We start from the raw sequence: 27,563 nt of genomic DNA on the forward strand, positions 1-27,563 counted from the left end.
TAATTAAACACAGGTGTGGTGCAAAACTGATGGGAATCAGAACAAAGGCTAGAAGTGCAACTTCCTGAAGTATAAGACAAATTTTTTAAAAAAACAGAAAATGATTAATACAGCACAGGTGAGACTAATCAGGGTGAGGCGTACAGTTATGATGGATGGAGAGCTACCAAACAGAACAGAACAGGAAATGAAACTAAGCATTTTGCATGTTTCGTTATTGCATTTGCATATTGCTGTTAATTAAATGTATTTGCTGGCTAATACTGTCATAAGCTGCAGAGGTTTGATAAGTTCTGATTACATGAATTATTTGGGGTATGCACCTCTAGACTGTTTAAAGGGCCAGCTTTCCCACTGTATGTATGGGCGTATCTGATTTCTTTGTGTTGGTATTGTTCCAACAGCAGTATAATTACTGTTGTTCCACGACCACCTAATCAACCGCTAACCAATCAGACTGTTGTGACTTTTTATTTTTAGACATACTGTATATTTAGGGGATTAATCTGCATTAGGAGTTCTAGTGGAGAACCTACATGTGTGTTTTTAATGGGACATATGGCTTGTTTTGGGGCAATAAGCCATATGAGTTTTATGGGATTTTTCAACAAGCCTCATCCTGTGAACAGCTTCAGTTTGTGCGGTCAGAAGACACTTATGTAGTAAAATATATTTCAAGGCTGCATGCCAGTCTGACAGTGAATGTCTTTGAAACGATACCACATTAGACGCGAGCGTATTCTTGAACCAGAGATGATAAATGGGGGTCAAACACAAAAGTAAGACGGGGAAAATGTTTCCACTTCAGATCACTTCCTCGTGTAAAACTTGTAACTGAGAGGTTTTTCACTTATACTGAAAATCCCTGAAATTCCCTGTGATGGTTTGTGGGAATAAAAGTAATCTTCAGCTGGACCGTAAGAAGCACAAAGACCCTCTTTACGTACTTTGGAGTCTTTTCAGACAATAAAACGGCTCCTTAGCACTTCATCATGTGCAGTATAAATCTCACTTGTTAGAAACTTTACGTTTAAGCAGATCATTGCACGTGGAAATGAACATTTGATCTGTTTTTTCTTCAGCCCGATGCCTGCAGGACAGACTTTGATGCCGTGTCTATGATCCGAGGGGAGCTGTTCTTCTTTAAGTCGGGCTACGTTTGGAGGATCAGGGACGGGCATCTGGAAAGCGGTTACCCGGCGCTGGCGTCCCGTCACTGGAGGGGGATTCCCAACAACATCGATGCCGCCTTTGAAGACAAGTCAGGGAATATTTGGTTCTTTCAAGGTGAGCAGCAAAGACGTGTGCGCTGCTATTAAGTGGTTTACGGTTTTATGTAAGCACAGAATCAGGGAAAGATAATTGTACAGATCCACAGAAGTAAAGTATTCTGCCCATGTGCAGGCACGTTTAAATAGGTGTAAAAATGTTCATTAACACAGATCAGTGATGTTGCTGTAATCAAGTGTTTCCAAACACTGCTAACCACCGTAGACTCCCAGAAACAAAATGTAACAATGGTTTTTAAGTGAATCAATCACATGTTGTGGGCTGTGTGTGAGTAAATGAGCAGCTTAACATAAGATGCACTCTATTTATCCCAGATTTGGGAACTTCTTTTGTTGTAGGAGTTTAAAATGAATCACTTAAATAAGGAGAAAGATTTATAGCTAAATAAATGGTAGATGGATGGATGGATGGAAATGAAATTAATTACATTTTTGAGAGGTCACTTGCTTGTTCAGTGTCTGCTTTATGTCAAGAAGTTCACCGTGCCATCTCAGCCTTCTACTTATGGTTTTCCATCTGTAAGAATAATTAGTCACACACTTAAGGAACAAAATAATTTAAAGGTAATTTTTGTAAACAAACAAAAATTCTTGTTTAAAAAGCATTTGAAACCTGCTAATGTTAACTTCACCTATCAACAGAGGTAACAGCAGCTACGGTCTTAGGTCCAAGATGTTTGTGTACTATGTTCAAGAGACATCAGCTGAAGTTAAAATAGGGCCAGGCTGTACTCCCATGTAATACCATGTTGAACCACAAGATGGTGTGGTATATAGGTATTTCTATAACTCCCCATAACTGTGTTCACCACTCGGACGAAGAGATCAGTTACGTCTACGCCTTTTACGGAAATAGAAGTTACTGCTGAGGGCGAAGATATGACACCATCTGATGAAGCACCTGATGAAGTGGTGCCTTCAGAAGAGCTGTAATGCTACATAATTCATCATCTTCATCATTCAAGTTGTAGTAAGAGAGTGGCAAAGGTTTGTAGGAGTGTGGGAAGGGTTTATAAAGCCTTAAAATATAAATAAATGATAAACTAAATATAACGCTGCTACTTCGCGGATTTTCACCTATCGTGGGGGTCTCTGGAGCGTAACCCCCGTGATAGGTGAGGGATCACTGGACTTACATTTCAGGGGAGGCATGTGTTAGGCAATAGGCAGCATGTTAGGTTAAAAACATTGTTTTAAAAATGTAATTCATCAAAATTATATAGAATTATAAATATTTGTATATAATCATTTATTTGAAGTACAGCATGTCTCAGCTGTGGGAAATGTAGAAAATGTGCAGCATTAAGTTCAGCTGCACTTACGGAGGTGAAGAAAACTGAACGGCACACATTAACTGTCTCTGCAGGTGGGAACTACTGGGTGTTTGATGCCGAAAGGCGGATCAGGGGGCCGGAGTCCATCAGGAATTTGGGTCTGTATGAGTCTGGGATCCAAGCGGCGCTGCGCTGGGGCCAGGACTCCAACTACAACACCTACTTCTTCAAGTCAGGCAGCTACTGGAGGTTCAGCCCCCAGGAGCACCGAGTCGAGTCTGGCCCACGCAGCATGCAGGACTGGGTCGGCATCCCCAGCGTCGTGAACGCCGCTTTCCGAGACATCTACGGTACGGTCCAGAAACCAAAACGTAGTTAACCGTGCCGTGTGAAGTGATGATGATTAGGAGTGCTGCACCCAGTTGCTGAATTAATGCACAGGAACTTTACTATAAATATGATCAAAAATAGTTGAAGCTACTTTACACGTTTAAAATATTAGTCACATATTAAACAGTTTGTCAGCATTCAAATGATCCGGTTCAGAATCCCACTACAGTGGGATCTCTCACACTTCCACAGTTTATAATTACTCCCTTTGGCTGGAAGCAAATTAAACTCCAAAGTGCATGGAGGAGGTGAGAGAGTCTGGAACCATAACTGTACAAAAGAACAATCACGTTTATCTTCAGTGCTCTCAGATCACATTATTGACACAATGTGTCATTTATAAATGACCCAGGTGCCACTGAAGGCCTCCCGTCTGCATGTGTTCCTGTGTATGTTCTGCTCTGCACGCTGCTTGTTTTCACTTGCTTATCTGACATCTGGCCAAGAGCAAACAGCTGTTGGGCCAACACGGGCACATTCACAGCGCCGCTGATAAAAACTCTTTGTTCTTGCTCTCTGTGTTTCAGGCTACGCTCACTTCATCCGAGGACGGCAGTACTGGAAATTTGACCCCGTTAACATGAACTCTTTGGAGGGCTACCCTCGCTACGTCGGCGTGGATTTCTTTGGCTGTAGAAACATTCGAGTCTGAGCTGGAGGATTTTTTTTTTTTTGACAATGAAGAGGAGGGTTTTTTTGTTTTCATTTGATTTTTAGAGTAAAAACATTTGTATGTTTGGATTCAAGGGGATGAGAGGATCTCCTTTGAATCTGTTTATCCTTCATTTATTGATACACAGATCAAGTACACCTTCTCAGGAAAACCAAGTTGTATTCCCTCAGACTTGGCACCTCCTGTGCAGCTATCCTCATATTTATTTTGCACATTTTTGTCACAGTAAGGCTGAGTTCTGGGCCCTCGTTTAACGTTCTCACCTCTTTTCTCTGAGCCTAAAAGTGAGATTTTGGTCCACAGACTGTTCTACTTAGTGCCTGTAGTCTGTGTTTTCCATTTCAGCAGTTGTGTGTCTTCCTCATGGATGGACTTCGCTGACCCTTTGAGGGTCCAAAGAGCGACCTCAACGTTTGTACATGAGCTGCTGTAGGTGGCAGTGAGAGTTTTGTTTTAACGCTGTAATTACTAACCCAGAAATCACTCAGCAGGAATGTCAGCAAACAACAATTTCAGCTACGCTTCCCTTTTTTACAGACAGGATTGCACATGCAGTCGCTTTCCTGCCAGCCTCACTCCCATTAACCATAATTCAAAACCACAGACTGTATAAAAAGATGGACAGCCCACTGCTTAATGAAGTCCCATTGTGAAGCCTCACACTGAGCTTTTTCAACCATTGCCATCTTAGTTTTTTGAAAACATGTCATGAGTGTGTGGCATACCCAACTTTTATCATCCTTTATCACAGATTAAGGAAACGATGGTCAGCTTTCCCGTAGATTTCTATACGATCAAACATCTTTTTAAAGCCAGAAGAGATGCCCCCTGCTGGCCAGTAGAATGAAAACAGGTTTAGGGCAGAATCAGTGACAGAGGGCGGCCCTGGCCAAGTCCAGCACCCACTGGGAGCGAGTCTGACTTATCGCTGGAAATGCAAATTGAGCTGTTTGGCTCCATACTCCTGAAGGACCTCCCATAGGCTGCCACAAAGGACACAGTCAGATACCTTCTCCAAGTATACAAAACACATGCAGACTGATTAGGCCAGTGGTTCTCAAACTTTTTCCATCATGCCCCACTTTGCTGGATGAAATCTTTTCACGCCCCATGCGAAGTGCGTTGGGGTGGGGGGGTCTATGTACACAAAAGATGGTGGAGAATTTCGGTAGTCGCTACCTGCTAACGTGAGAATTAATCCGATAGTTCTGGATGATTTTTCTCCCAGATAATTCGCGTCCCACCGTTTGAGACACCCTGGGTTAGGCAAACCCACACACCCTTGAATATCCTTAAGAGAGTTTCAGTCCAGCATTCCATGACCAGGACGAAAACCACATTGTTCCTTCTGAACCCAGTGTTCAACTGACAGACCAGCACCCTGGCGTAAACCTTCCCAGGGAGGCCGAGTAGTGTGAGCCCCATATAATTGGAAGAGACCCTCCAGTCCCCCTTCTTAAAGATGGGAACCACCACCCCAGAGGCACCACCCCAGATCTCCACGTGATGTTGCAGAGACGTGTCAACCAAGACAGCCCTACAACCTCCATTAAGGAATTCAGGGTGAATCTCATCCACCCCGGGGGCCCTGCCACCAAGGAGTTGTTTAACTACCTCAGTGACCCTCGGTGTTGGGCGAGTCGTGCCCCTGTTCCCCAGACTCTGCTTCATGGCTTGAGCTCAGCTAAACTGAGTTTATTGAAGAGCACAAGTGGAAAGAGGTGCGCTTGATTTATAACACAAGAAAAAACGCAAAAGCATCAGAGTGAAAATTAATGCAAAACACTAATCCCTTTTTCCCTGATTATTTTGTTTTCGCAGTCTTCGGAAGCTAAAGTCGCTGATGAAATTATGATTCATCTGGCCTTATGTCCATCTTTTATATACAGTCTATGATCAGAACATACCCAGATGTGAGACTTTTGGCCCTGATCTTGGAAACTTTGGGCAATTATGGCTTTGGCAGATGTAGTGTGGGCCAGATGTGTATTACATTTGGTTTGGGCTACATTTGGCCCAAATTTGGGTGACCTGTGACTCATATATATGGAAGCCAGATTCACCGACTCAGCACCATCGCTCTTGGCCCAAACTAGGCCCAAAGATAACTGCTGATGTGGGCCGCGCCTGTGCCAAACATTCATTGCTGTCAGATACCAAAAATACAGTGCAGATAGCAAAATATTGTGCGTTACCACAATTTTTCATTGAGTCGTTATTCAGTGAAGCTTTCATCTGAAGCTTTTCAGGCGGCTGCATCATGATGATTTATGTCTCGTTTCCATTGCACTTTATCTAATTTAAACTTTTTATCCATACAGTGACCAAAACCTTGCAATATTGTGGCATTTTGTTAAGTTTCTAATGTGTATTACTTTTCATGCACAAATTAGAAATGAATGGACCAAAAACCCAAAGAGGCTACAGTTGAAGAAGTAACACTGTCACCATTCAGTTTGCTTTGACAGATGAAAACCACACACAGAGACACCTCCTACAGCTTTGCTAGAGATGAAACTAGCCACCACCAAAGGTAGCCTCTGAGATGCCAGTTAGTTTCACTTTCAGCCAGTAACAGTGGCCATAAATAACTTTGTTTGCTCCTCTTCATGAGGGCCGGAGGCCTCAAACCAACTCAGGTGTGAGTCACTAAATAACGAGTCCCGTCTCTTCTCTGGGCACAAACACGTCAAACCAACAATGTTTTATCATTGTTTGTGATTTTCAGTGTTTGCTCACTGCTGTTTGAGAGAAAGTTTTGGCAAAATATGAAAGATTTCAGTTTCTTTTCTTCTCTGGTGTGAGTATATATTTTATATAATCTTTAAAAAATGCCATCGGTGCATTAAAATATTGGTCATGTTTTGATGTCATTCTTCTAGCACGAGGATGTGAGGTTCTCATTTTTTCAGTGTGCAGGCGTTTGTTGCAGGAAAAGCTGCAGGGCGCCATCTAGAGTGCAACACTGTCAACCACCTGAGAGAGCACGGGCGCTCTGTGTGCTCTTTGCTGTGTAATCACTAACAGGTTTATGGGTAGCAGCGGCTGTGCACATCAACCTGGTAATTAAAAAAATTATTTTGACTCTAAAATGTTGCAACAATAAGAGAGTAAGATTTGATTGCATTTGGACTCTGCAAAGAAATTTAAATTACACTGCAAAAATCAACTTACAGAAGTGTTTATGGGTCAAGGAGAAGTCAGAATTTTCCATATTTAACAGAAAACAGAGCAAATGCATGAAGATGTTAAGCAAATACTTTCCATCACGGCTAGAAAGCAAAAGCATTTCAAGGACTCCTGTGACGACCCCTTTGTGGGTCTGCACCCCCAGGTTGAGAACCACTGCTCCATCCTTTCCTGACTTTCCCTCTGCTGCGTCGCTGATGCAGCGCTTGAAGGCTCAGTGCAGGACACTGACGAGTTGTTCCAGCTGTCATTGTTGTTGGAATCATTTCTGCACCTCAGTTCAAGTGTTCACCTTTGCTTTAAAACATATTTATACACAACTTAGGAAAATGTTCCTGTATATACATCTGTAATATTTTTGTATCCTTTTGTAGCCTTTACTCTGTTTACTGAAATGTATGACCTGCGTATTGTTTTCTGTTTTTTCTAAGTTACTTATAATAAATTTGTAACCTTTTTATCAATCTGCCTCTGGAGAGATTCAAGCTCAGAAACTGATGCAGACACTTTGAGACACATTCATATTCTATTCATATCCATCCATCCGCTCACCTGAAGCCCAGACCTCCTTGTCCCCAACCACCCCAGCTCATCCTGGGGGGGGGGGGGGGGGGCACCCAGGCCAGCTCAGAGATATAAACTCTCCAGCATGTCCTGGGTCTGCTCCGGGGCCTCCTCCTGGTAGGACATGTGTGAGGCGTTCTATTATTATTTAAAATTAAACTAGAAAATATCTTAAAATGCCTGTGATTTTTTTAATAAGTAAAGACACAAATAAAAGTTTCATAAAATGCAAATAATATAACACAGAATGTTTCACCTTATTTCGCAGGTATGGCTGTAAAAGCCAGAGTTTTGATTTTGCAGGTTTCGCTGTAACTCAGCGTAACATTTTTGGTGTTTCTGCCTTAAAAGGATTTAAAATGATGTTTGTAGAGTTCACCTGAAGAGGCCGTCTTCATCACTACTTACACTGAAACTGCATCTGGGAAAGAAAACCAGGAATGCCAGGAATAAATCATTGTGTGCATTCAAACTACTGCATGGATGTTACAGGAATATCTGAAACACACGCTTGAGTCTTAGTTAATTATGCATCATATCACTGGCTTTAATGTAAAAAAAAAAAAAGATAAATGATATTCCTGCATGTTTGGCCTTTGAAGTGAAGTCCTGTGTTCAGGGATTGCTGTGTTGGTGGGGTGGATGGTGTTAATGGATGAGTGGTTGTGATTGGCAGGTGGAGGGAGGGGGCGGGGCCTGTGCTTTTCATTCAGGGAGTAAATGAGTGACAGCGAGGCAGGAGCAGCAGCAGCAGCAGCAGGGATGGCTCACAGCTTCACTCAGGAGTATTTTCAGATCCCTGTGGTGACCCGAGCGTACACGACCGCCTGCGTCCTCACCACCGCTGCTGTGGTAAGAAACGGCTTCAGCTCTAATCCACAGGCTGCAGCTCAGAGGGGACACTCAGAGGCAGCCTCCTCAGAATCACTTCTGATTGGTGCTAGCTGTTACTGTTGAACTCTTACTTCTGTTAGAGTTTAGGTTAGAGAGGTCGAAGCAGTAAATGAGATGCAAGTTGGAGTTTTATTTCAAGTAACAGTAATGAAACAATGTGAGTGATAAAGTAAAACTTTGGCTCAGTTCAGCACACAAGTGTTGAATCCAGTTGTAGTCTTCTCATATAGAAAGTATCATTCATGCAGATGAAAGCAGTCTAAGATCATTTTACTTTGAAGGTCTTTTTTTAACTTTTGAATTTATATAAAGAGTAAAGACTAAAGATTATTTTAAAAAGTTATAATAAATATGATGTATGCACCTGATGTATCAGCTGTGTAACTTAATGAAAGCACTTTAATCATTATTTAATAGAAGTGAAGATAGTTCACATGCATCAGTTGATTAGTTACAGCTGAATTTGGTAAATAATTACATGATGAAAGCAGTGAAACTGTCATGGCTCTGTAGTTACTGCGCATCACCTTGTTGTTGATCACTGAGCAGCAGTATGGCTTCATGCTGAGAAAGAGCGCTGCAGATGAGATGAGTGTTGATGGAGAAGTTTAGAGAAGATATGGAGCAGCTTCACTGTGTCTTTGTTTATCCAGAGAAAGCAGATGAACTGTGGGACTACATGAGGAAGACAGGAGTGGCAGAGAAGGATGTGAGGGTGGTGTATGAGGACAGGGAGACAGAGGTGAGGTGTGCAGTAGGAGTGAGCCCCTTCTTGTTTGTGATGTGATGGACAGGCTGACAGATGAGGTCAGCAGGAGTGAAGGTAGATGAGTTTAAATATCTGGGGTCAACCCCAAGAGAGGTGAAAGAGAGAGTGCAGGCAGGGTGGAGTGGGTGGAGCCGAGTGTCAGGGGTGATTTGTGACAGAAGGAGAGCAGCCAGAGTGAAAGTGAAGGTTTCCAGGATTGTATTGAGACCTGCTGTGATGGATGGTTTGGAGATGGTGGCACTGACAAAAAGAGGGTAAGTGGAGCTGAAGATTTTTCTGGAAGCAACCAGACTGGACCAATTAAAAATGAGTACATCAGGCTGAGATGGTTTGGAGACAAAGTTAGAGAGGTGAGGCTGAGATGGTTTGGGCATGTTCAGAGGAGGGAAGATGAAGATGGAGCTGCCAGTCAGGAGGAAAAGAGGAAGACCACAGAAAAAAAAAAAATCAAGTAAGTAGTGAAGAAGGACATGTGAGTGTTGGTGTGACGGAGGAGGATGCTGGGATAGGGTGAGATGAAGGCAGATGATCCACTGGGGCGCCCCCTGAAGGGAGCAGCTGAAAGAAGAGAAGCAGCTGTATATTAACTTCTGTGCATCATGTATGTCACTATTGTCTTTGTGCAAATGGTGATGTTTTTTTATCAGTAGAGAAACTAGAGCCAAATTCCCCGTATGTGTGTTTGTGGTTGGCGTGTGGTGTTGAAGAACCGTCAGGTGGACGGCTGGTAAAAGATTAACAGACAACAACAGTTTGAGTCATTTTCAGCAAAAGTACAGAAAGTTTCAAACCACCCAAAATGAAATTTGAAGGACCAACATCACGACTTTCTCACAAAAAGAAACATCCATGTATTGTGTTGAAGAGATATGAACTTAAGTTAAAATGGGGCTGAGCTGTACTTTTGTGTAATTACAAATTGTACCACACGGGGATCCAGTGAGTCGGTGTAACCATTATTTAGTCAGGTATAGAGTAATTATCCAAAGGTAGAAGAAGCACACCAGCTAATGACTAAATGAATTTTCAGAGAAAATCAATGACCCCTAAAAAAACCACCCAGAATTTATTAAACTTGCTTATTAATCTCAGGCTGTTTTATTTTTTAGCAACTTGAGTTTATCAGCCCGTTTCAGCTCTACTTCAACCCAGAGCTCATCATCAGGAGATACCAGGTACCACTTAGCAAGTATTTCACTGAAACTTTAAGTATGATTATGTGGTGTATCGTCACTCCTTTATTACACTCCTCTTCCCTTTGCATCTCTCCCTCCCTCAGCTATGGCGCCTGATAACCAGCTTCCTGTTCTTCGGTTCTCTTGGATTCAGTTTCGTGTTCAACATCATTTTTCTGTATCTTTTTATCAAACACTGAAAAATATCTAATTTTATCAGAGAAACTCAAATGAAGGTGAAATCTGCAGAGTTCTTAACTGACAGTAAGCTATCGGTACTGCCGGATGCTGGAGGAAGGCTGTTTCCGGGGCAGGACGGCGGACTTTGTTTTCATGTTCCTGTTTGGAGGAATCGTGATCACTGTATCCTTTCAGATGTTTAGCAGATGGATGAGTGATGGGGGAACAGCTACGGCATCCTTAAAGGGTCAGGTTACACAAAAACATTTTTCTCACCTGTGTTTGGGTTTTAAAATAATGGGTTCAGAGTGAATTTGGATGGTGACATATAAGATTAAAAGTTCCCACCTGAATAACTGCTGCTTGGATGCTTTCAGTTTAAAAAGTGCACCTTAGTAAACCTTCAGGGGTCGTATCCCCATGTGGGATTGGTAAGCTGGTCAATTAATAACCATGATGCTGCTGAATGATGTGCACAGCGATCTTTAATTGAATGGCCTGTATGGAAGCATTTTTGATTTTTAAAAGTCCAAAGTGCTGCACACACGCCGTCTCCTGCATCACTGAAAGTCCATTCCCAGGGAAAGTGTGTAATCTGGCTGCATCCAAACCAGCTGTGAAATCCTGCTCACGGATTTTCACCGTAAACCTGGAGTTCTTTCCCACTTTCAGCAGAAGATTTGAAATGACTTTCCAGTATTCAGTTTTCACATATCTTTCAGTAAAGTTAAAAAACACATTTTTAATGAGAGGCTTGTAAAATAATATCCACCAGAGATGTCTTTTTAAAAAAATATAAGCAAAAAAAATTAACTTTTGCTTTATAAATTTTTCTGACAATTAGTTTCTAAAGTTATCATCAACAGAGGATGTTTTGCTTTAAAACGAACTCTCAGATCTGGTATTAGTATTTATTCTGTAAAATCTCCAGTGACTAGTGTATTATCTGTATGACATTAAACCCAAATGTATGGAAGCTTGTTCATGCCACAAAAAAATAAAAAAAATAAAAAAAATAAAAGTTACATCCATAACTCAAAATTTTGAGTTAAGCATCTCAAAATTTTGAGAAAACAACTCGAAATTTCAAGTTAGCTCTGCCAATCAGGAAGCTCCATGAAGGTACGACATTTCCTTGTTACCTGGAAGCAGGAGGCTGAAGGCATCAGCTGTCCAACAGTTCAGCATGAAGACATTGATTCCTTTTATGCAGCTCTTAAGTTAGTCACCCAATTTTGAGAGCATATGTGTTGGCATCATCTATTTCCAGGTAACAAAGAAACGACCTCTTTCACGAAGCTTCACAATTCCCATAGCTAACTCGAAATTTTGACTTATTAAAGCAAAATTTCAATTTAGTTTCTCAAAATTTTGGATAGCAAAAAAAAAAAAATTTGCGGTGGCAGAAACAAGCTTCCATACAAAGGTGTCTGGAAAATGTGGTGGATCAGTTCAATTCAATTCAATTCAATTTTATTTATATAGCGCCAAATCACAACAAACTGTCGCCTCAAGGCGCTTTGTATTGTGGGTAAAGACCCTACAATAATACAGAGAAAACCCAACAGTCAAAAGGACCCCCTCTGAGCAGCACTTGGTGACAGTGGGAAGGAAAAACTCCCTTTAACAGGAAGAAACCTCCAGCAGAACCAGGCTCAGGGAGGGGGGGGTCATCTGCTGAGGGGGGGCTGAGGGGAGAGAAAAGACATGCTGTGGAAGAGAGCCAGAGATTAATAACAATTACTGATTAAATAAGCGCTTTGAGTGCTCTGACTGAGTAGAAAAGCGCTATATAAGAGCTAGTCCATTTACCATTTAAATGCAGAGTGGAGTATAAACAAAGTAAATAAGGTGAATGAAAAGAAACAGTGCATCATGGGAACTCCCCAGCAGACTAGGCCTATAGCAGCATAACTAAGGGATGGTTCAGGGTCACCTGATCCAGCCCTAATTATAAGCTTTATCATAAAGGAAAGTTTTAAGCCTAATCTTAAAAATAGAGAGGGTGTCTGTCTCCTGAATCCAAACTGGGAGCTGGTTCCACAGAAGAGGCGCCTGAAAGCTGAAGGCTCTGCCTCCCATTCTACTCTTAAGTATCCTAGGAACCACAAGTAAGCCAGCAGGCTGAGAGTGAAGTGCTCTGTTGGGGTGATATGGGACTATGAGGTCTTTGAGATAAGATGGTGCCTGATTATTCAAGATTATTCTTCCAGGAAAATTAGTTTAGTGCAGGCATTAAAAGATTTGTACTGAAGTACTCTGTCCTAAAGAAGCCTAAAAATGTGACCAAACAGGAAAAATATTTAACATGTTTAAACCAGCTTTTTTATGTGAACACTCATGGCGAGTGTCCAGGCGGCATTCATTAAAGTATCCGCTTATAACTCGAGAACCGTTCAGCCTACACTTTCCAAACTTCGTGGGTAGATAGCTTACAACCAAAGCTAGGTTGGGATTGTATGTGGGGTCACTGGGGTCAAGATCAAAGTCACTTTTTCTAAAAATAGAAAAATGGTGTCCGCGCCAGAACCCAGTGTAATTCCAGTTTGTAACACTAGATGGAGTGAGTCAGTATAACGTTTATTTTAGCAGGTAAGTACACGTGCTAATTTACAATCGCAGCCTGCTAAAGGCAAAGCTTAGGAATTTAAGAAAAGTGCTTTTAAAGTGGAAAAATTAGTTGTTGCTGAGCTGTCAGATTTCAGCAGGCAGGCTGACAGACGTCTCAGAATCAGAATCAGAAGGTTTTATTGCCATATGGGTGAACAGGTTCACAGCATTAGGAAATTGCTGCGGTACTTCGTGCTTACAGAAAAAAAAACAAATAAGTATAAAAACTATAAGACAATATACAAGTATACAAATTGCAAATATACAGAGATATTAGAGCTATAACTATAGCACAATATTACAAAATTACAAAATATACAGTGCAGAGACTAATTAAAAGATAAAAGAATGAAGACTATATTCCACTAATATGTACATCAGTGCAATCAGACAGGTGCATAGACATAGGGTCATCAGCGTTTGTGGAGGGTGGTGGTAACAGTCTTAGGGTAATTGTTCATGAGTCCAACAGCAGAGGGGAAGAAACTGTTCTTATGGCGGGAGGTTCTGGTCCGTATGGACCGTAGCCTCCTGCCTGAGGGGAGAGGGTCAAAAAGTCTGTGCCCAGGGTGAGAGTGGTCGGCTGTGATCCGACCTGCACGCCCCAGTGTCCTGGAGGTGTACAGGTCCTGGAGAGATGGGAGGTTACAGCCAATCACCTTCTCAGCAGAGTGCACAACGCGCTGTAGTCTCTGTTTGTCCCTAGTGGTGGCTCCAGCGTACCACACAGTGATGGAGGAGGTGAGGATGGACTCAATGATGGCAGTATAGAACTGCACCATGGTCCTTGCTGGCAAGTTGAATTTCTTCAACTGCCGCAGGAAGTACATCCTCTGCTGGGCCTTTTTGACGACAGAGGTGATGGTGGGCTCCCACTTGAGGTCCTGGGTGATGGTAGTTCCCAGGAAGCGAAAAGAGTCCACTGTGGTGATGGGGGTGTCAGTCAGGATGATGGAGGGTAGAGGGGCTGTGTGCTTCCTAAAGTCCACTATAATCTCCATTGTCTTCTGGGCGTTCAGTACCAGGTTATTGTGGCTGCACCAGGACACCAGACGTTTGACCTCCATCCTGTAGGCCGACTCGTCCCCGTCTGAGATGAGTCCGATGAGAGTCATGTCGTCTGCAAACTTAATAAGCTTGACAGACTGGTGGTCAGAGGTGCAGCAGTTGGTATACAGGGAGAAGAGCAGAGGAGAGAGGACACAGCCCTGAGGAGTGCCAGTGCTGATGGTCCGGGAGTCCGAGACATTCTTCCCCAGCCTCACGTGCTGCTTCCTGTTCATCAGGAAGTCAATGATCCACCTGCAGATGGGATCTGGCACGTTCATCTGGGACAGCTTGTCTTGGAGGAGATCAGGGATGATGGTGTTGAAGGCAGAGCTGAAGTCCACAAACAGGATCCTGGCGTAGGTTCCCTGGGAGTCCAGATGCTGTAGGATGAAGTGCAGAGTCAGGTTGATGGCGTCGTCCACAGACCTGTTGGCTCTGTAGGCAAACTGCAGGGGGTCCAGAAGGGGGGCTGTGAGGGACTTGAGGTGGGACAGCACCAGACGCTCAAATGACTTCATGACCACAGAAGTCAGTGCCACAGGTCTGTAGTCATTTAGTCCAGTGATCCTTGGCTTCTTGGGGACAGGAACAATGGTAGCGGTTTTAAAGCAGACAGGCACGTGGCAAGCCTCCAGTGAGGAGTTGAAGATGTTCGTGAACAATGGGGCAAGCTCGTTAGCACAGTGTCTCAGTGTGGCAGGTGAGACACCATCTGGACCTGGAGCTTTGCGAGCTTTGACACTCCTGAACTGCTTTAGCACCTGGTCCTCCTGAATACAAAAGACTGTGGGGGTGGGGGAGGAGGGGGACTCTGGGGTGGGAGTCCTTGATGATGTGGGCTTCTCTGAGGTGTGGGGAGTGGGGGAGGTTGGGGGGTGAATATTTGTGTTGGCTGTATTGTAGTTGGGACTGGTGGAGGTGTGAAGGCTGCTGAACTGACCATCAAAACGACAATAGAACTCGTTCAGTCTATTTGCAGTTTGTAGGTCGTCTGTGGAGTGGGGGGTTTTAGGCTTGTAGTTGGTAATCTGCCTAAAACTTTTCCATACAGAGGCCGCGTCGTTCTCTGAGATCTGCTGCTGTATATTCTCAGAGTGATGCGATCTAGCAGTGGCCACTTCCTTGCTAAACCTGTACTTGGCCTCTTTGTAGCAGTCTTTGTCCCCACTTTTAAAAGCCTCCCTCTTCTCTATCCACAGCTGCATGCTGACGGGTTTTTAGCATCTAATTTAGACGTCTGCAGGCTCCGAGTCCGAGTCAGCTGCTCTTCATGCAGCACGCCTCTTTTTGATGATGCTCAGCACGTTTTCAGATTCCAGGCTAATGATACAGTCGTGAGTTTGTTTACTACAGACGTTCCTCCAGGTGGTTGTTAAACAGCCAATATGCAGGTTAATGCAGCCGTGTTGTGTTTCACTGCGAGTTCCACATAATCGCAGAATCTGAGGAAAAAGGTTTAATCAGCTGCTGTGGGATTAATTTCCAATAGTTTATTATTTCATATTTCTGGAAGTAGAAACATGCTTTCTGACTAATGGATGTATGGAAGTGCATTTCTTCCATAAAACATAAACTCCATGAATGAGTTTTTTTATTTAACCTGAAGTCCCACAGCTCTTCGGTCTGTTCGTCAACATCTTCTTCCTGGGTCAGGCCTTCATCATCATGCTGGTGTACGTGTGGAGTAGAAGACATCCGCTCATACGCATGAACTTCTTCGGCCTCCTGAACTTTCAGGCCCCGTTTCTGCCCTGGGTGCTGATGGGATTTTCGCTGCTGCTCGGAAACTCCATCGTGGTCGACCTGCTCGGTATGAAACGACTCTGTCGTGTTCAGAAATAATTCAGTTCACTTATAAAACACCAGCTAAAAACAGCAACTGGCTAAATGTGCTTTAGATTGTGAGGAAAAGACCCTGCAACACTGGAGAGAGAACACCAACAATCAGATGACCCCCTTTGAGCAGCACTTGGTGACAGTGGGAAGGAAAAACTCCCTTTAACAGGAAGAAACCTCCATCAGAACCAGGCTCAGGGGGGGGGGGGGGGGGGGTCATCTGCTGAGGGGAGGGAGAAGAATTAAAAGGAGATCACAAAGAGAAAGGACAAAACTATGAGAGGGAGGACAGAGGTTCATGCACTGCGTTGGTGGCATATATACGCATGGGGAGGGAAAAGAGGGGACTGGAGCGCAGCATGGGAACCCCCCCAGCAGCTTGAGCCAACAGCAACATAACTGAGGGGTGGCTGGATCAGGGTCACCTGAGGGGCTGGAGTCTACTTACACAATACTGAAGCAGTGTTAATGCTGTAATAAGGAATTACAGCAGTCCAGTCGAGAAGTAATGCACACACTAGTTTCTCAGTATCACTCTGAGACAGGATGTTTCTAATGTTGACAATATTGCCCAGATGAAAGCAGGCAGTCCTGCTAAAGGTTGAAGATGATGTTCTGGTCTAATATGACTCTGAGGTTGCTCACTGTGTTGCTATATATATATATATATATATATGGTTTATGTGAAATAAGGGTTTGTGAAAGCTGCAGCATAAACTAGAGGAATAAATAGAAACAGTGACTTTCTTCTTCTTTCTTCTGTCCTCAGGTATCAGTGTTGGACACATGTACTATTTCCTGGAAGACGTGTTTCCAAACCAGCCGGGAGGACGGAAGCTGCTGATGACACCAGAACTTCTGTAAGAACACGTTTTTCCAGCTGAAGTTAAACATGTGTAAACTCTTAACGTCGAGGGATGAGCAGCAGAAACACACAGTCTGAAAACTCGGTCTAAACACTTGTAATATCTGAAATGGCCCAAACCGTGACACTGTTTTACACATGGCTGCAGACGCTCACTGCTGGACCTCTGTGCTGACCTCCTCCATACATACTAATGATGATTTAATCACAAATGTCCACATTTGGCTCCATCCCTCCATCAGACCTGTTTCCACTGATTTTCAGTCGAGCTCTTGTGTAATACCTCAGCTTTTCCTGTTTCCTTAAGAATGGCTTCTTCACAGCCGCCCTTCCACTGAGACCATCTCTGAGGACACACTGTAACCAGGCTGAGACACGTTTTCAGCTAACAGCTCTTTGGGAATCAGCTTGTTGGTGTAAAAATATTCTTTTAAGCCTGTCAGACTGGCATTTTATAGATTCAGATAAAGAAATGTGAACAAACTGCTTTTGCAGCAGGCTGCTAGTAACAAAGTTTAAAACTGGTTATTTGCTAAGTTGTCTGTTACATGTAGACACAGCTGGTTCATACCTTCAGTTAGATCCTTTTTCAGGTCAGCATTAAGTGGCTTAACAAGCCAAGAAAAACCTTCCACTGAAAATGAGTGAAAAAACAGCCAATGCCTGAAGAAACGCTGAAAGCCAGCCTGAAGAACTTTTGCTCAAGACCACTTTAAAGAAAAAAAGAAAGTCAGGATCCTTTGGAGGAAGATATAAAGATATTTTAAAGATATATTTTCAGCTCTAATAAAGTGGCTTTGTTCTCTCCTAACAGACGAGCCATGTTTGATCGGCCAGAGGACCCAGACTACCGTCCCCTCCTGGAGGAGGAGGAGCAGGGTGGAGATCTGCAGCCGAACGAGGAGCAACAGAACTACGAGCCCAGAGAGCTGTGAAAACTCCGCCAGTCAGACCGAGACAGGACTGTAAAGATGCAGGGACTGAATATTTAGCTTTGTGCAGCATAACAGCAAATTCCCATGTAAGCATTGTAACCACAGAGCTTTCCTTTGCCTCAAAAGGACCAGAGATGGAAGAAGCTGAAAATTTTATCCAAGGACGCACTGATCAGACATTTGGATTGGATACTGCGCCGATCCTGACCCATAAAGCTGGATCAGGTGTAGATGACACTTGTGTTTACTTCAGCAGCAGTGGTTTACAGGTGGAGGTATTTCACGGCCGCTACGCCGACAGCTTTTCTTTCTATGACTGCAGGAAGATTTTATGCTTCACAGGAAACCGCGCTCACGTTTAGATGAGACTGAAGAGCTCAAGTTATTTAACCTCAGCCGTCTGCTCCACACACGATTCAGCGAAAGGAGAAATGAGTGCAAGCGTAAATAAAAGCAGTAAAAACTGACACGTGCACATATTATTTTTACGAATAAACACCAGCTCAGCACATTTCTGATCCTGGCTGTATTTGTTTTATTTCGTAAAGTTAGGAAAGTGATGTTTGAGTCGAGCCTGCTCAGCAAACCGACCGATGTTTGGTCACCGGTTAAAAAAGGGCTCAGAAATGAAAGCTGTGCTAAATCCTACACGAAGTTTAACTTCTCCAACATCTTTGTAGAAAAGATAAATGAAGTTTGAAGCATGAAATGTTTGACCTGCTGCTTTTCTTTAAGCAGACAGTCTCAGCATGTAGGAGCAGGTGAGGAGGTGAGAGGACTCTGCCTCACAGAACTGCCGACGGCCTGAAAGCCGTCTGCACACGCTGCACTTTCACCCGCTGCCTTTGTGGGTCAAACACTGGGAACAAAATGGAAACTGCTTAGCACAACAGCACGCCGACAACAAAACAAGTACTGCATCATCCTGTGCAGCAGCAGCGCTGCTCAGATATCAGAACTGGGGTCAGACGGACTGTTGTTCCAACTTTGTGAAACATTTACAGGATCACGATTTTTTTTTAAAGCTTTTCACACACACACAAAAAAAAAATACTGTGGGGGGAATATTTCAGAATCTCCACTTTGGGTTTTCTTTTTGATGGATGAAAAATTGAAACATTAAGTGTTACACAATCATCTATCTTCCATCTTCTGCTGCTTATCTGGGTCCAGATCACCAAGCACAGATTCCCAGACCGCCCTCTCCCAGTGGGAGACTGAGGCGTTCCCGAGCCAGCCGAGAGACTCTCTCCATCGGGTCCTGGATCTGCTCATTGTTGGACAAGTCAATTTTTCAAGCTGCTGGGGGGGGGGGGGGGGGGGGGCTCACACTGTGTCCCCCGAGTCTCTGCAGCAGAGCTGCAGTTAGCAGTTCCCCCAGTTTTAAATGGTCACTCGTTCCAGCTTCTTAAGACTTAATTAACCTCCTGAGACCCGAGCTCCTGTTTCCAATGCATTTTCAATTTCTCTTAGATATTTGTGATTAGATGGACCTGATATGTATATATACTAAACTTCCTCTTTGAACAGGAAGTTGTATTTCGTTACATACTTTTGTGAGAAAAAAAGATGTCCTCAGATGTGGACACTGGGATTATTTTATAGCACAACAACAAAAACAACATGACTTGAAGTTTAAGGTGCAGCAAAGCCAAAATGTAATGTCCCAATATGTGGACGCGGGGTCTCAGGAGGTTAAATCTGCAGCCTTCAAATCAGCTGCTCCTACACCTGGGTCGTCCCTCTGCAGCTGAACCTGTTATTGAACTTCATTTAATAACAATAACAGCAACAAACTCAGCGGTAAACCTGATGGCACACCAAGCGCTTTCTGTTTTTTTTATTATCATTTTGTAAGAATTATTAAAATGTACAAAAAAGGACAACAAATACAACATAATATATTATCTGAGACTGGTGGTGTGTGTTTTCTCCCTCTGTGGTCAGGTACAGACAGTCAGTGGTCAAAGTGAGAGAGCAGCTTCTCCACGCTGAGGGTCAGGAGGGACACACAAAGGAGGGCATTTCTTACCGGGGTCTTTGCCAAACAGAACAGAATATCAATATTAATAATAGAAAAATAACAACAACACGGGGAACAGCTGACGGAGGTCCAGGCCGAGCACAAAAACGTCCAGCCTGTGACGGAGGAGAGTCTTCACGGCCGATGTTGCAAACCGAGATGGCCTCATACCTCAATCGTATGAGCGCCGTTCCAGTAGGGGGCACCGATGCTGCTTCATTTACCACGCAGGTGCTGTGTTCGCCAGTCGCCTCATTCGCCTGTGGAGCGAAGAAGAAGAGGGCGTGAGTGGAGGCGCTCCCGAAATACAACAGCAGGATAAACTCAACCAGAATAACCTCAAATCATGGAGGCAGTCCCACAGCAGAATGAGACCCACACGGTTTTGTAAAATATCAAATTTATGTCACCAAATTAAAAATCCTGTTTTTAACCCTTCATCACCAAAGTACTATACAGGTCGTCTGGCCTTATTTTGTAATTTTGCCTATAAAACTAGACAATAACTAATTTTTCCGTAACAATTTGAATTTTCTCTGCAGCCCAAAAACCTCGAGGAGTTACGGTAATGAGAAGTGCACGTGCATGCACAGTAAATACAGGCTTAAGGCAGACCTGAGTGAGAAAGCAGCACAAAGGAAGAACCGATGCTCCTCCAAATTTAGCAGAGCTGCAAGTGGCACATTCAAATGATCTGATTGGTTTCAATAAGCCGACACCCACCTTGTGTTTCTGTCCTGGTCTCTGATCTTCTTCTCCATCTCTGCGTCCGTCAGCGTCTCCAGCAGGGGGCACCACTGGTCAGCATCACCTGTGTTTCTTATTGCTATCTCCACTGTGGGCAGAGGGTTCTCACTGCCAAAGAAAAACCCAACAAAGACTTTAATTTAGTTTCCTTGACTATAACGAGCACTTCCTGCTGCAGCGCGAGCTTTTCAGTGATGCTTCAAAGACGATTACCTGACAGTTTGTTACATTAGCTAAATATTGCTTTATGCAACGACAATGTTTATCATGTTTTCAGTCCCGAAACAGATAAAATTCCCGACTTTGCAGATATTTTGGAAACATCACGCAGGGATTAAAAATATGCAGAAACAAGCGTGGGAAGCTGAGGCACAAAAACAGATCTGAACTCGTGTTTTTGTAGCTGCTGACCGCCTTCGCGAGCAAACAAGGGCAGGAGCTCGTTACCACACTCCTCGATGCTGAACTCTGTTCAGCCTGACTTTTCTTTGCACTGCTTGCAGTGAAAACACTTCATCAATCATATTTCGTTGCCATGAAATAAGCAGCAAAACAAACAGTTCTCAAGTGTTTCTGCCACAGCTGATGTCCAGCTGAGGCAGAGATCAGCTGCTCCTGTAGCAGACAGGCGGCAACGTTTCACCCAAAGGACGAGCAGACGAGACCAGCCAGACTGACCCGAATTCGACCCCTGTCAACGTCTGACCGGTCAAAGGTCGCAGCCACACGACCGCTGCACCAACAGCAAACACACACAAACAGACGAATTTCAGCAGCTGCTGCTTGGGGTTTCTGTAAGGTCAGAGTTTACCTGAAGACTTTTTAAATATCAAAGAATAAAATGTACTATTTGTAAAAATGATCACTCACAAATAAACCGGTGCATGTTACGGCCGTGTAGAGCTTTCAAGAAAACAGACGGCTGAATGGGTACAAAGAATAACTGGTTGGGTTTTTTAATCAGTTTAACATTAAACTGAAAATTATTTTGGCCTTTTGGCCGAGAGCTGCAGAAACCCGGGATACTGCGAATCTCAAAAAACCTTTAAGACTTTAAACATTTTCTGAATGTTATCAATAAACTGTTTATAACTGATTGGGTTCCCTTTAACAAATGACTCTTTCTGCTCATTTTCAGCTCCATATTTTCATTCTTGGATGCAACTAAAGCAGCTCTGCATGACAATTCCAGATAATCCTTGTTTATCTGATACTGGGCCTCAGCTCAGCCCCTCAGTTCATCCTGTCTGCAATAACCTGTTTAAGCTCCTCCCCCTTTAATCCAACTTTCTTCTGACTGGCTGCCCCTCGTAAGCAGACGTCTAGCTCAGATATATCCACTGTTTGACATACAGAGCCAAGAGCCCCCCCCCCCCCCCCCCCCCCCCGTAGTAAAACTTAGCTCACACATTCATAATATTCAGTAAATTTGAAGGACTTTATTAAACTATCAGTTCTGGTATCACTTTGTGAGTTCATTATTTGTCTGGACTCGCTCAGTGCCGCCGTTATGACTGCGTACCTGAAGGCGTACGTCCTCTGGTGCCAGCTCAGCTGACCGCGGATGCTGTAAGCGATGGTGGTGACAAACTCCCCGCCGAGGCCGAGCTCAGAGCAAAGCTTCAGAGCGAACTTCTCCGGTGAGTTCTCCCTCTCTGACATGTCCCACTCAAACTGGTCCACCAGAGAGATGTTCCCAACATGGATGTTCAGCTGCAACGAGGAGAGGAGAGCAGAGCCCGGTTAAACTTGTACTGAAGGTGCAAACGTGAGTTTAACTGGCAGCGAGCATCACCTTGATGATCACCCTCTGGTCTGTCTGGTCCTCCAGGAGGCTGTCTGTCGGATAAGACTCGATCTGCTGGCGGATGGCGGACGCGATGGCAGGGACGAAGGCCAGCGGGTTGAGGTCCAGGTCGTCACACAGGATCTCAGCGAACATCTCTGGCGAAATGAGCTTTTCTGAAAAAAATTCCAGAAAAGGAGAATAAATTGACCGTTCTGTGCTGACAGACTACATTTCCAGGCTGAGAGGATGTGACGTTACCGTTCATATTCCAGGTGAAAGCATCCCTGAGCTTCTGCCCCTCGATCTCCATATCCAGGCGGATCGGAACAAGAACTTCAGACTGGGTGGCGTTTTCATGGATCACTGCTGGATCGTGGTCATCAAAGCTGGGAAAATGATGCCACACATTAGACATTAGCCCTGAGTCAAAGATATTAAAATGAGGAAGCTACTTTATTTAATATAGTAAAACTGTAAGCACATAAAAATCACCCTGTCAATCAATGCAATTTATTTGTCATCAAATGTACAAAAAAATAATATAAAAAGGATATTTTCGCATTATTATAAATACATTAATTTAAAAATATGACAAACTGACATCTGTTTTAATCTGCTTCAGCTGTATTTGTTTCTATTCACATGACAGATAATCAGAGATATTAGAAAAGGAAGGTCATTGTTATTTTTGTTAGAAACAGTGACAACTTTAGCCCGGCACCATAAAATCTGATCTCTGAAAGAGAGCGGGTGTTGGCTTTAATGCACTGCAGCTGTTTTCTTAGACTTCATCAAGTTAAAATGCTCTTCAGCCTCTCCGGCAGCTCGATGCTCACCACAGGGGGAAGGTCCTCTTCTTGTCGCGGCCCAGTCGGCTGCGGTTGATGGTGGTGGAGCAGGGCACGGCGTCCAGATGGTGGGAACTGTTGGGCAGCGTGGGAACCCACTGACTGTTCCTCTTTGCCTTCTGTTCCCTGGTGGGAGACCAACAGAGAGAGATTCAAATCTAAAGTAAATAATGTGTTACGTTCTGCATGTAATGGACTGTTTGGAGCCGACTTCTCTATCTGGGTAGGCCTGAAAAAGGTTAGCCACAGTTTTGGGACCAGGCTATCGTTTGTTTTGTCTCTACTAAAGACCTCAAGGACAGACGAGCTCCTTGTTGACAGTTACTGATTTTCTTATCTGGAGGGTTGAGGTGGAAGGAGGTTTTAGAAGAGCAGAGCTTCACAACAGGAAGTGCACGTCTGCTTTAAGATGTCTGTATAACAGCAACATCCAGGGAGAGCTGCCAAAAACTGCACTTCCTCTAACGGCCACTTGAAGCTGGCTTCAACAGTGAGTCAGTCCCCACATATCATCACGTTAAAGAAGAAATGAGCATATTTACAGCCAATCTTCTTCATCTCTGTGGATAGCCTTACAAACAGCTGGAGAAACTAACTGGACTCACTGAACTGGAGCTCTCAACCATGTTGGTGCCTTTTTGGACCATTTTAATGCAATTATCTGTTTCTTTAATACATATTAAGATGTTTTCTCCACCTTTAATCTCTCATATTTTTCTGTTATTGTCTACACGACTGAACACAGATCTCTGCTGTTACAAATAAATGATTAAAATTATGCTGAAACACATTTGGGGAGCTGTGATGGGGTACCTGAGGTAGGCGGGGGGCTCAGTGCTGATGGACACCGCTTTGTACTTCTCGTCATTCCCTTCAAGGATCTCCTCGACCTCTGAAGCCTTCAGCAGAGTCACGCTGGTGGCCAGCTGAGTGTAGCCATGATCTGAATGAGAAGAAGGAGAGAAGATTCAAATCAGCAACAAAGCAGCAGCCGCTGAGGTGAAGGTGGGACAAATAAAACAGTGTGTCAGTGTTACATAACCTCCACCACATCATACCTCTGAAGCAGAAATAAAACAGAACCAAATCTGTACTTCTGCAAAGAGAAACACCAACATGAACTCTCAAATCCACTGATCAAAAATAACTTGAGGTTTGAAGCTGCACCTTCAGGTTTAAAGAGCAGCTCAGAAAACGTGGTCTGCTGATCTCTGTGTGACTTTGGTGCTTTAACGTGTTTCTGTGGATCTGATCTAAACTCTAAAATAAATTGGACAGTTAAGCCAAAAATGAAATCTTTTAGGTGAATAAATCATCTGTAATTAGAAATGATGCTAATCTAAACTGAGTGAAAACAGTTTACCCAGTTTTAAGTATTTAAAAAAGCACATAAAATACTTTTACCACATTTCCTGAAAACTGCAGCAGCAGCAGAGGCCTCCAGACAGCATCACCTTCAACCACCACCACCACTACCAGCTGTTTCTTATATACTAATGAAGTTTCTGATGTGACGTAATTATGCTGACGACATTTATTTGGGTTATTCTTTGGAAACGGTTCCCATAAAGGCACCGGTCCTGTCATAAATCCTTTTATAAAACTGGCTTCAATGTAAGAAAAATTACATGAATCTCATTTTATTTCAGTTCAAACATATTCTCAGTGCTGCTTGCCTGGAAGCAGATGCAGCAGTTTAGCTCAGACTCACTGAGGTGTAACTCGTGAGTGCCCCCTGCTGAGCTGTAGGCAATTTTTATACAACAGGATCTGCCCTTGAAAGCCCCTGAGAAGAAACGGAGCTGCTTTCTACTGACCGTGTGATGACTCCACGATTTTCTTCCGTTCTTCTACCGATGCCAGTTTTCTCCATAATGACGGGTACCTTTTATACAGGGAGCCTCTGAACATGCGAAGGTAGTTTCCCACCTGGACAAACAAAGAGAGACGGACAAGAGGAGATGCAAAGACGGGACACTTTGGTTAAAAAGATTCATGAGGGTAATTAGACTGCATGCTAAATAAAATGGTACACGTTAAAGTTTACATAAATCAGCTGATTAATAAAGGAAAAACTGTGCAATAACCTTGAGTTGCAGCTATATCCTAACATATCACCTGTTACTGTTATGACAAAAACATCTGAGATACAGAAAATCATTTGTGCCCACAGCCATCAGGCTTTTCGATTCCCACGCGCCTGGCTGAGGTACTGTCACGCCCCCTCACTCATCTGATCAGTGCCTACATTATTAAGGTAATCAAATCATCAACAGCAGCTATTTTAAGTCTTATTTCCATTTTTTCCCAGGTATCAAGTTACAAACAATTAGCAATGTGGGGATTTTACTTCACAATGATATGGGGGAAATCTACAAAAACGCTGTGTGAGCACAATGACTACAGGATAAGCTTAGTGCAGATCTGCCTTTTTTTTGGTCTATGACGACTCTGATTCACTAAAATACCAGCATGGCCGTAAGAACAAAACTGCAGGTTTCCTGAACTCAAGATAAGAACATTTACACACACTGCAAGTGAATTAGTGAGCATTAACGTGCTCTGGATCAGGTTCAGTGTTAAGTTACCATGGTGATCTAGCCAGGTAAAACAAAACCATCACTTCCTGATGCTGAAAAGGACAGCGTTAAGCTGAACAGACCTCACTAATCCAATCTCACCTTGTAGCGCACCTTTAAGTGATACAAAGCAAGTAATTACTGCCATAAAGTCTCAGAACAAGGCCAAATCGTTTCAAAGAAACACCTCAGACTGATGTCTACTTAAAAAGTGTCAGCTGAGAACTTGCTATACTGCCACGTGCCAAATATTTAACTGTTGCTCACAGAGCCACATAGTAGATGTATCCATCCACCTATTTTTCTGCCTTTCTGATTTCCTGCACTAAACAGCACTGAATACACCATCTCTCACACACGAAGCTGAAGTATACACGCCAAAGCTAAGTTCAAGTTCTTTGTTTCTGTAATTTAAATGAAACCGTATTTTAATTGACACCTGTGTGCGTCTCCCTTTTTGCCTGGTTTGCGGCAGCACCTTGATGCAAATTTTTTGGTCAGCTATTGGAATTCATGTCACTGCAATATTAAACAATTATACCGAGGTTTAGCATTTAAAGGCCAGTGAAGTGCTGCTTGTTTGATGAATGTAGAAGAAGTTAAAGTTTCCAGAACAAACTTGTAACTACTCCTAAAACAGTCACAGACTATGAAGGGGGCAGTCGGGTGATGTATGATGTCGGAAAGTGCTGGAAAATGCCTGCACAGCCAACAAGGAGCCCCACAGTTTGACAATGCTGCGATGTTAGCTTGAGCAACACAACGCCAAACACACCTACAAACCCGCAATGATGCTATGAAATATCAGGCGATAAGATAATTTGGACTAAATCCCAGGAAGGACAAAAATCGAGTAAAATTGGCTCATTGTTCGGTTTAATTCCCCCGGTGTTTCAGATTAACTGGTGACACCGCTAACTACCCGGCTAATTAATAGCAGCTCTGGGGCAGAACCCGAGCAAATATCCGGGTTAAGGTTTTCAATTTAAACATCACTCTGACGCACCAGAAAACAGGTGGATTTCTTTCCTCCGTGTTTAGGTTCTGAATTAATTTAACAGCAAATCTGCAATCAATGAAGGCGCTTCAGCGTCGTTAGCTCAGCTAAGCTAATCTAAGCTAGCGGAATGGTCGCCAACTTAAATGACGCGTTATGAGCTCAAACACGTAAATGTTCACAGCAGCGGCTTCTCGAACAGATTAAATACTGACCTCCGACCCGATCATGTAATAGTCTCCATCCTCCTCGAGCTGAAATTTCACCGGTTTTTGTCCAAACGTTTTGCTCAGCGCCATACTGGAATAACAAAGCTCCGTGCCACTGCGCAGGCGCAAACGACTACGAGCGCGGTTAGATGACGCACAGCAGCCGCGTCGAGCAACCTGTCGGTCGATAACGTTGACGGTAAATATTTGGAAACAAACTGAAATCTGACAATAACTCCAGTTTTATGAAAGTTACCCCTAATTTCTGTACTTTTTTCAATGGTTTTCTATCATATATAAAAGCCCTTTAAAAGTTCTAAGTTGCCCTTTTTACGTTATTTTTTTTAATTGATTGTGATTTTGTTTCTTTTGTTGTTGTTCCACTGCACTGGAGCCTTTAGTTGGGTAGCTATCAATGTAATTTCATATGCCTTAATGTTTGTACAAATTGATAAATAAAGTTATTAAAAAAATTATATCTGACGTGTGTTTGCTGGAACAGTTTCTTCTTCTTTAGGGGACACCACAGCCAATCATCTGCCTCCAGCTCACCCTGCTGCTATCCCTCTGTCACAACAATTAACAACTACTGTCCCCAAACTGCTGCATTTAACAGCAGAACACATTAAATCTGATTTAAATCTGATTGTCATACCTACTATACCCTGAAGCTTCCAA

General features: G+C 43.3%; 3 protein-coding genes across 4 annotated transcripts in view; 2 read left to right on the forward strand and 1 right to left on the reverse strand.

Moving 5' to 3' along the window:
* The window catches only part of LOC115775980 (stromelysin-3-like), a 39,106-nt gene extending 31,889 nt beyond the window's left edge, over positions 1-7,217 (forward strand). Inside the window, exons 6-8 of the mRNA XM_030723538.1 lie at positions 1,083-1,287; positions 2,656-2,913; positions 3,481-7,217. Of these exons, the coding sequence (XP_030579398.1) occupies positions 1,083-1,287; positions 2,656-2,913; positions 3,481-3,605 (588 nt within the window). The 3' untranslated portion in view covers positions 3,606-7,217. The remainder of the gene's footprint in view (positions 1-1,082; positions 1,288-2,655; positions 2,914-3,480) is intronic.
* Positions 7,218-8,099: 882 nt separating this feature from the next.
* Positions 8,100-17,770, forward strand: LOC115776047 (derlin-2-like). Of its 2 annotated transcripts, none has more exons than XM_030723649.1 (7): positions 8,100-8,231; positions 10,152-10,217; positions 10,322-10,395; positions 10,487-10,580; positions 15,672-15,867; positions 16,663-16,753; positions 17,573-17,770. In XM_030723649.1, the coding sequence occupies exons 1-7, from the start codon at positions 8,100-8,102 to the stop codon at positions 17,691-17,693; spliced, it is 774 nt and encodes a 257-aa protein (XP_030579509.1). In that variant the 3' UTR covers positions 17,694-17,770. The 2 variants fall into 2 exon arrangements, with proteins under 2 accessions (XP_030579509.1, XP_030579510.1); XM_030723650.1 differs by having other exon boundaries at positions 8,142-8,228.
* A 1,748-nt stretch (positions 17,771-19,518) lies between these two features.
* On the reverse strand, positions 19,519-27,042 carry smarcb1a (SWI/SNF related BAF chromatin remodeling complex subunit B1a). The gene is made up of 9 exons (XM_030723524.1): positions 26,892-27,042; positions 24,918-25,029; positions 23,914-24,043; positions 23,089-23,226; positions 22,511-22,638; positions 22,259-22,425; positions 21,986-22,176; positions 20,440-20,571; positions 19,519-19,976 (listed from the first exon to the last, which is right to left on the reverse strand). The coding sequence occupies exons 1-9, from the start codon at positions 26,973-26,975 to the stop codon at positions 19,937-19,939; spliced, it is 1,122 nt and encodes a 373-aa protein (XP_030579384.1). The 5' UTR covers positions 26,976-27,042; the 3' UTR covers positions 19,519-19,936.
* Between the last annotated feature and the right edge of the window lie 521 nt (positions 27,043-27,563).

Source organism: Archocentrus centrarchus, unplaced genomic scaffold (assembly GCF_007364275.1).
Source record: "Archocentrus centrarchus isolate MPI-CPG fArcCen1 unplaced genomic scaffold, fArcCen1 scaffold_26_ctg1, whole genome shotgun sequence".
NCBI lineage: Eukaryota > Metazoa > Chordata > Actinopteri > Cichliformes > Cichlidae > Archocentrus > Archocentrus centrarchus.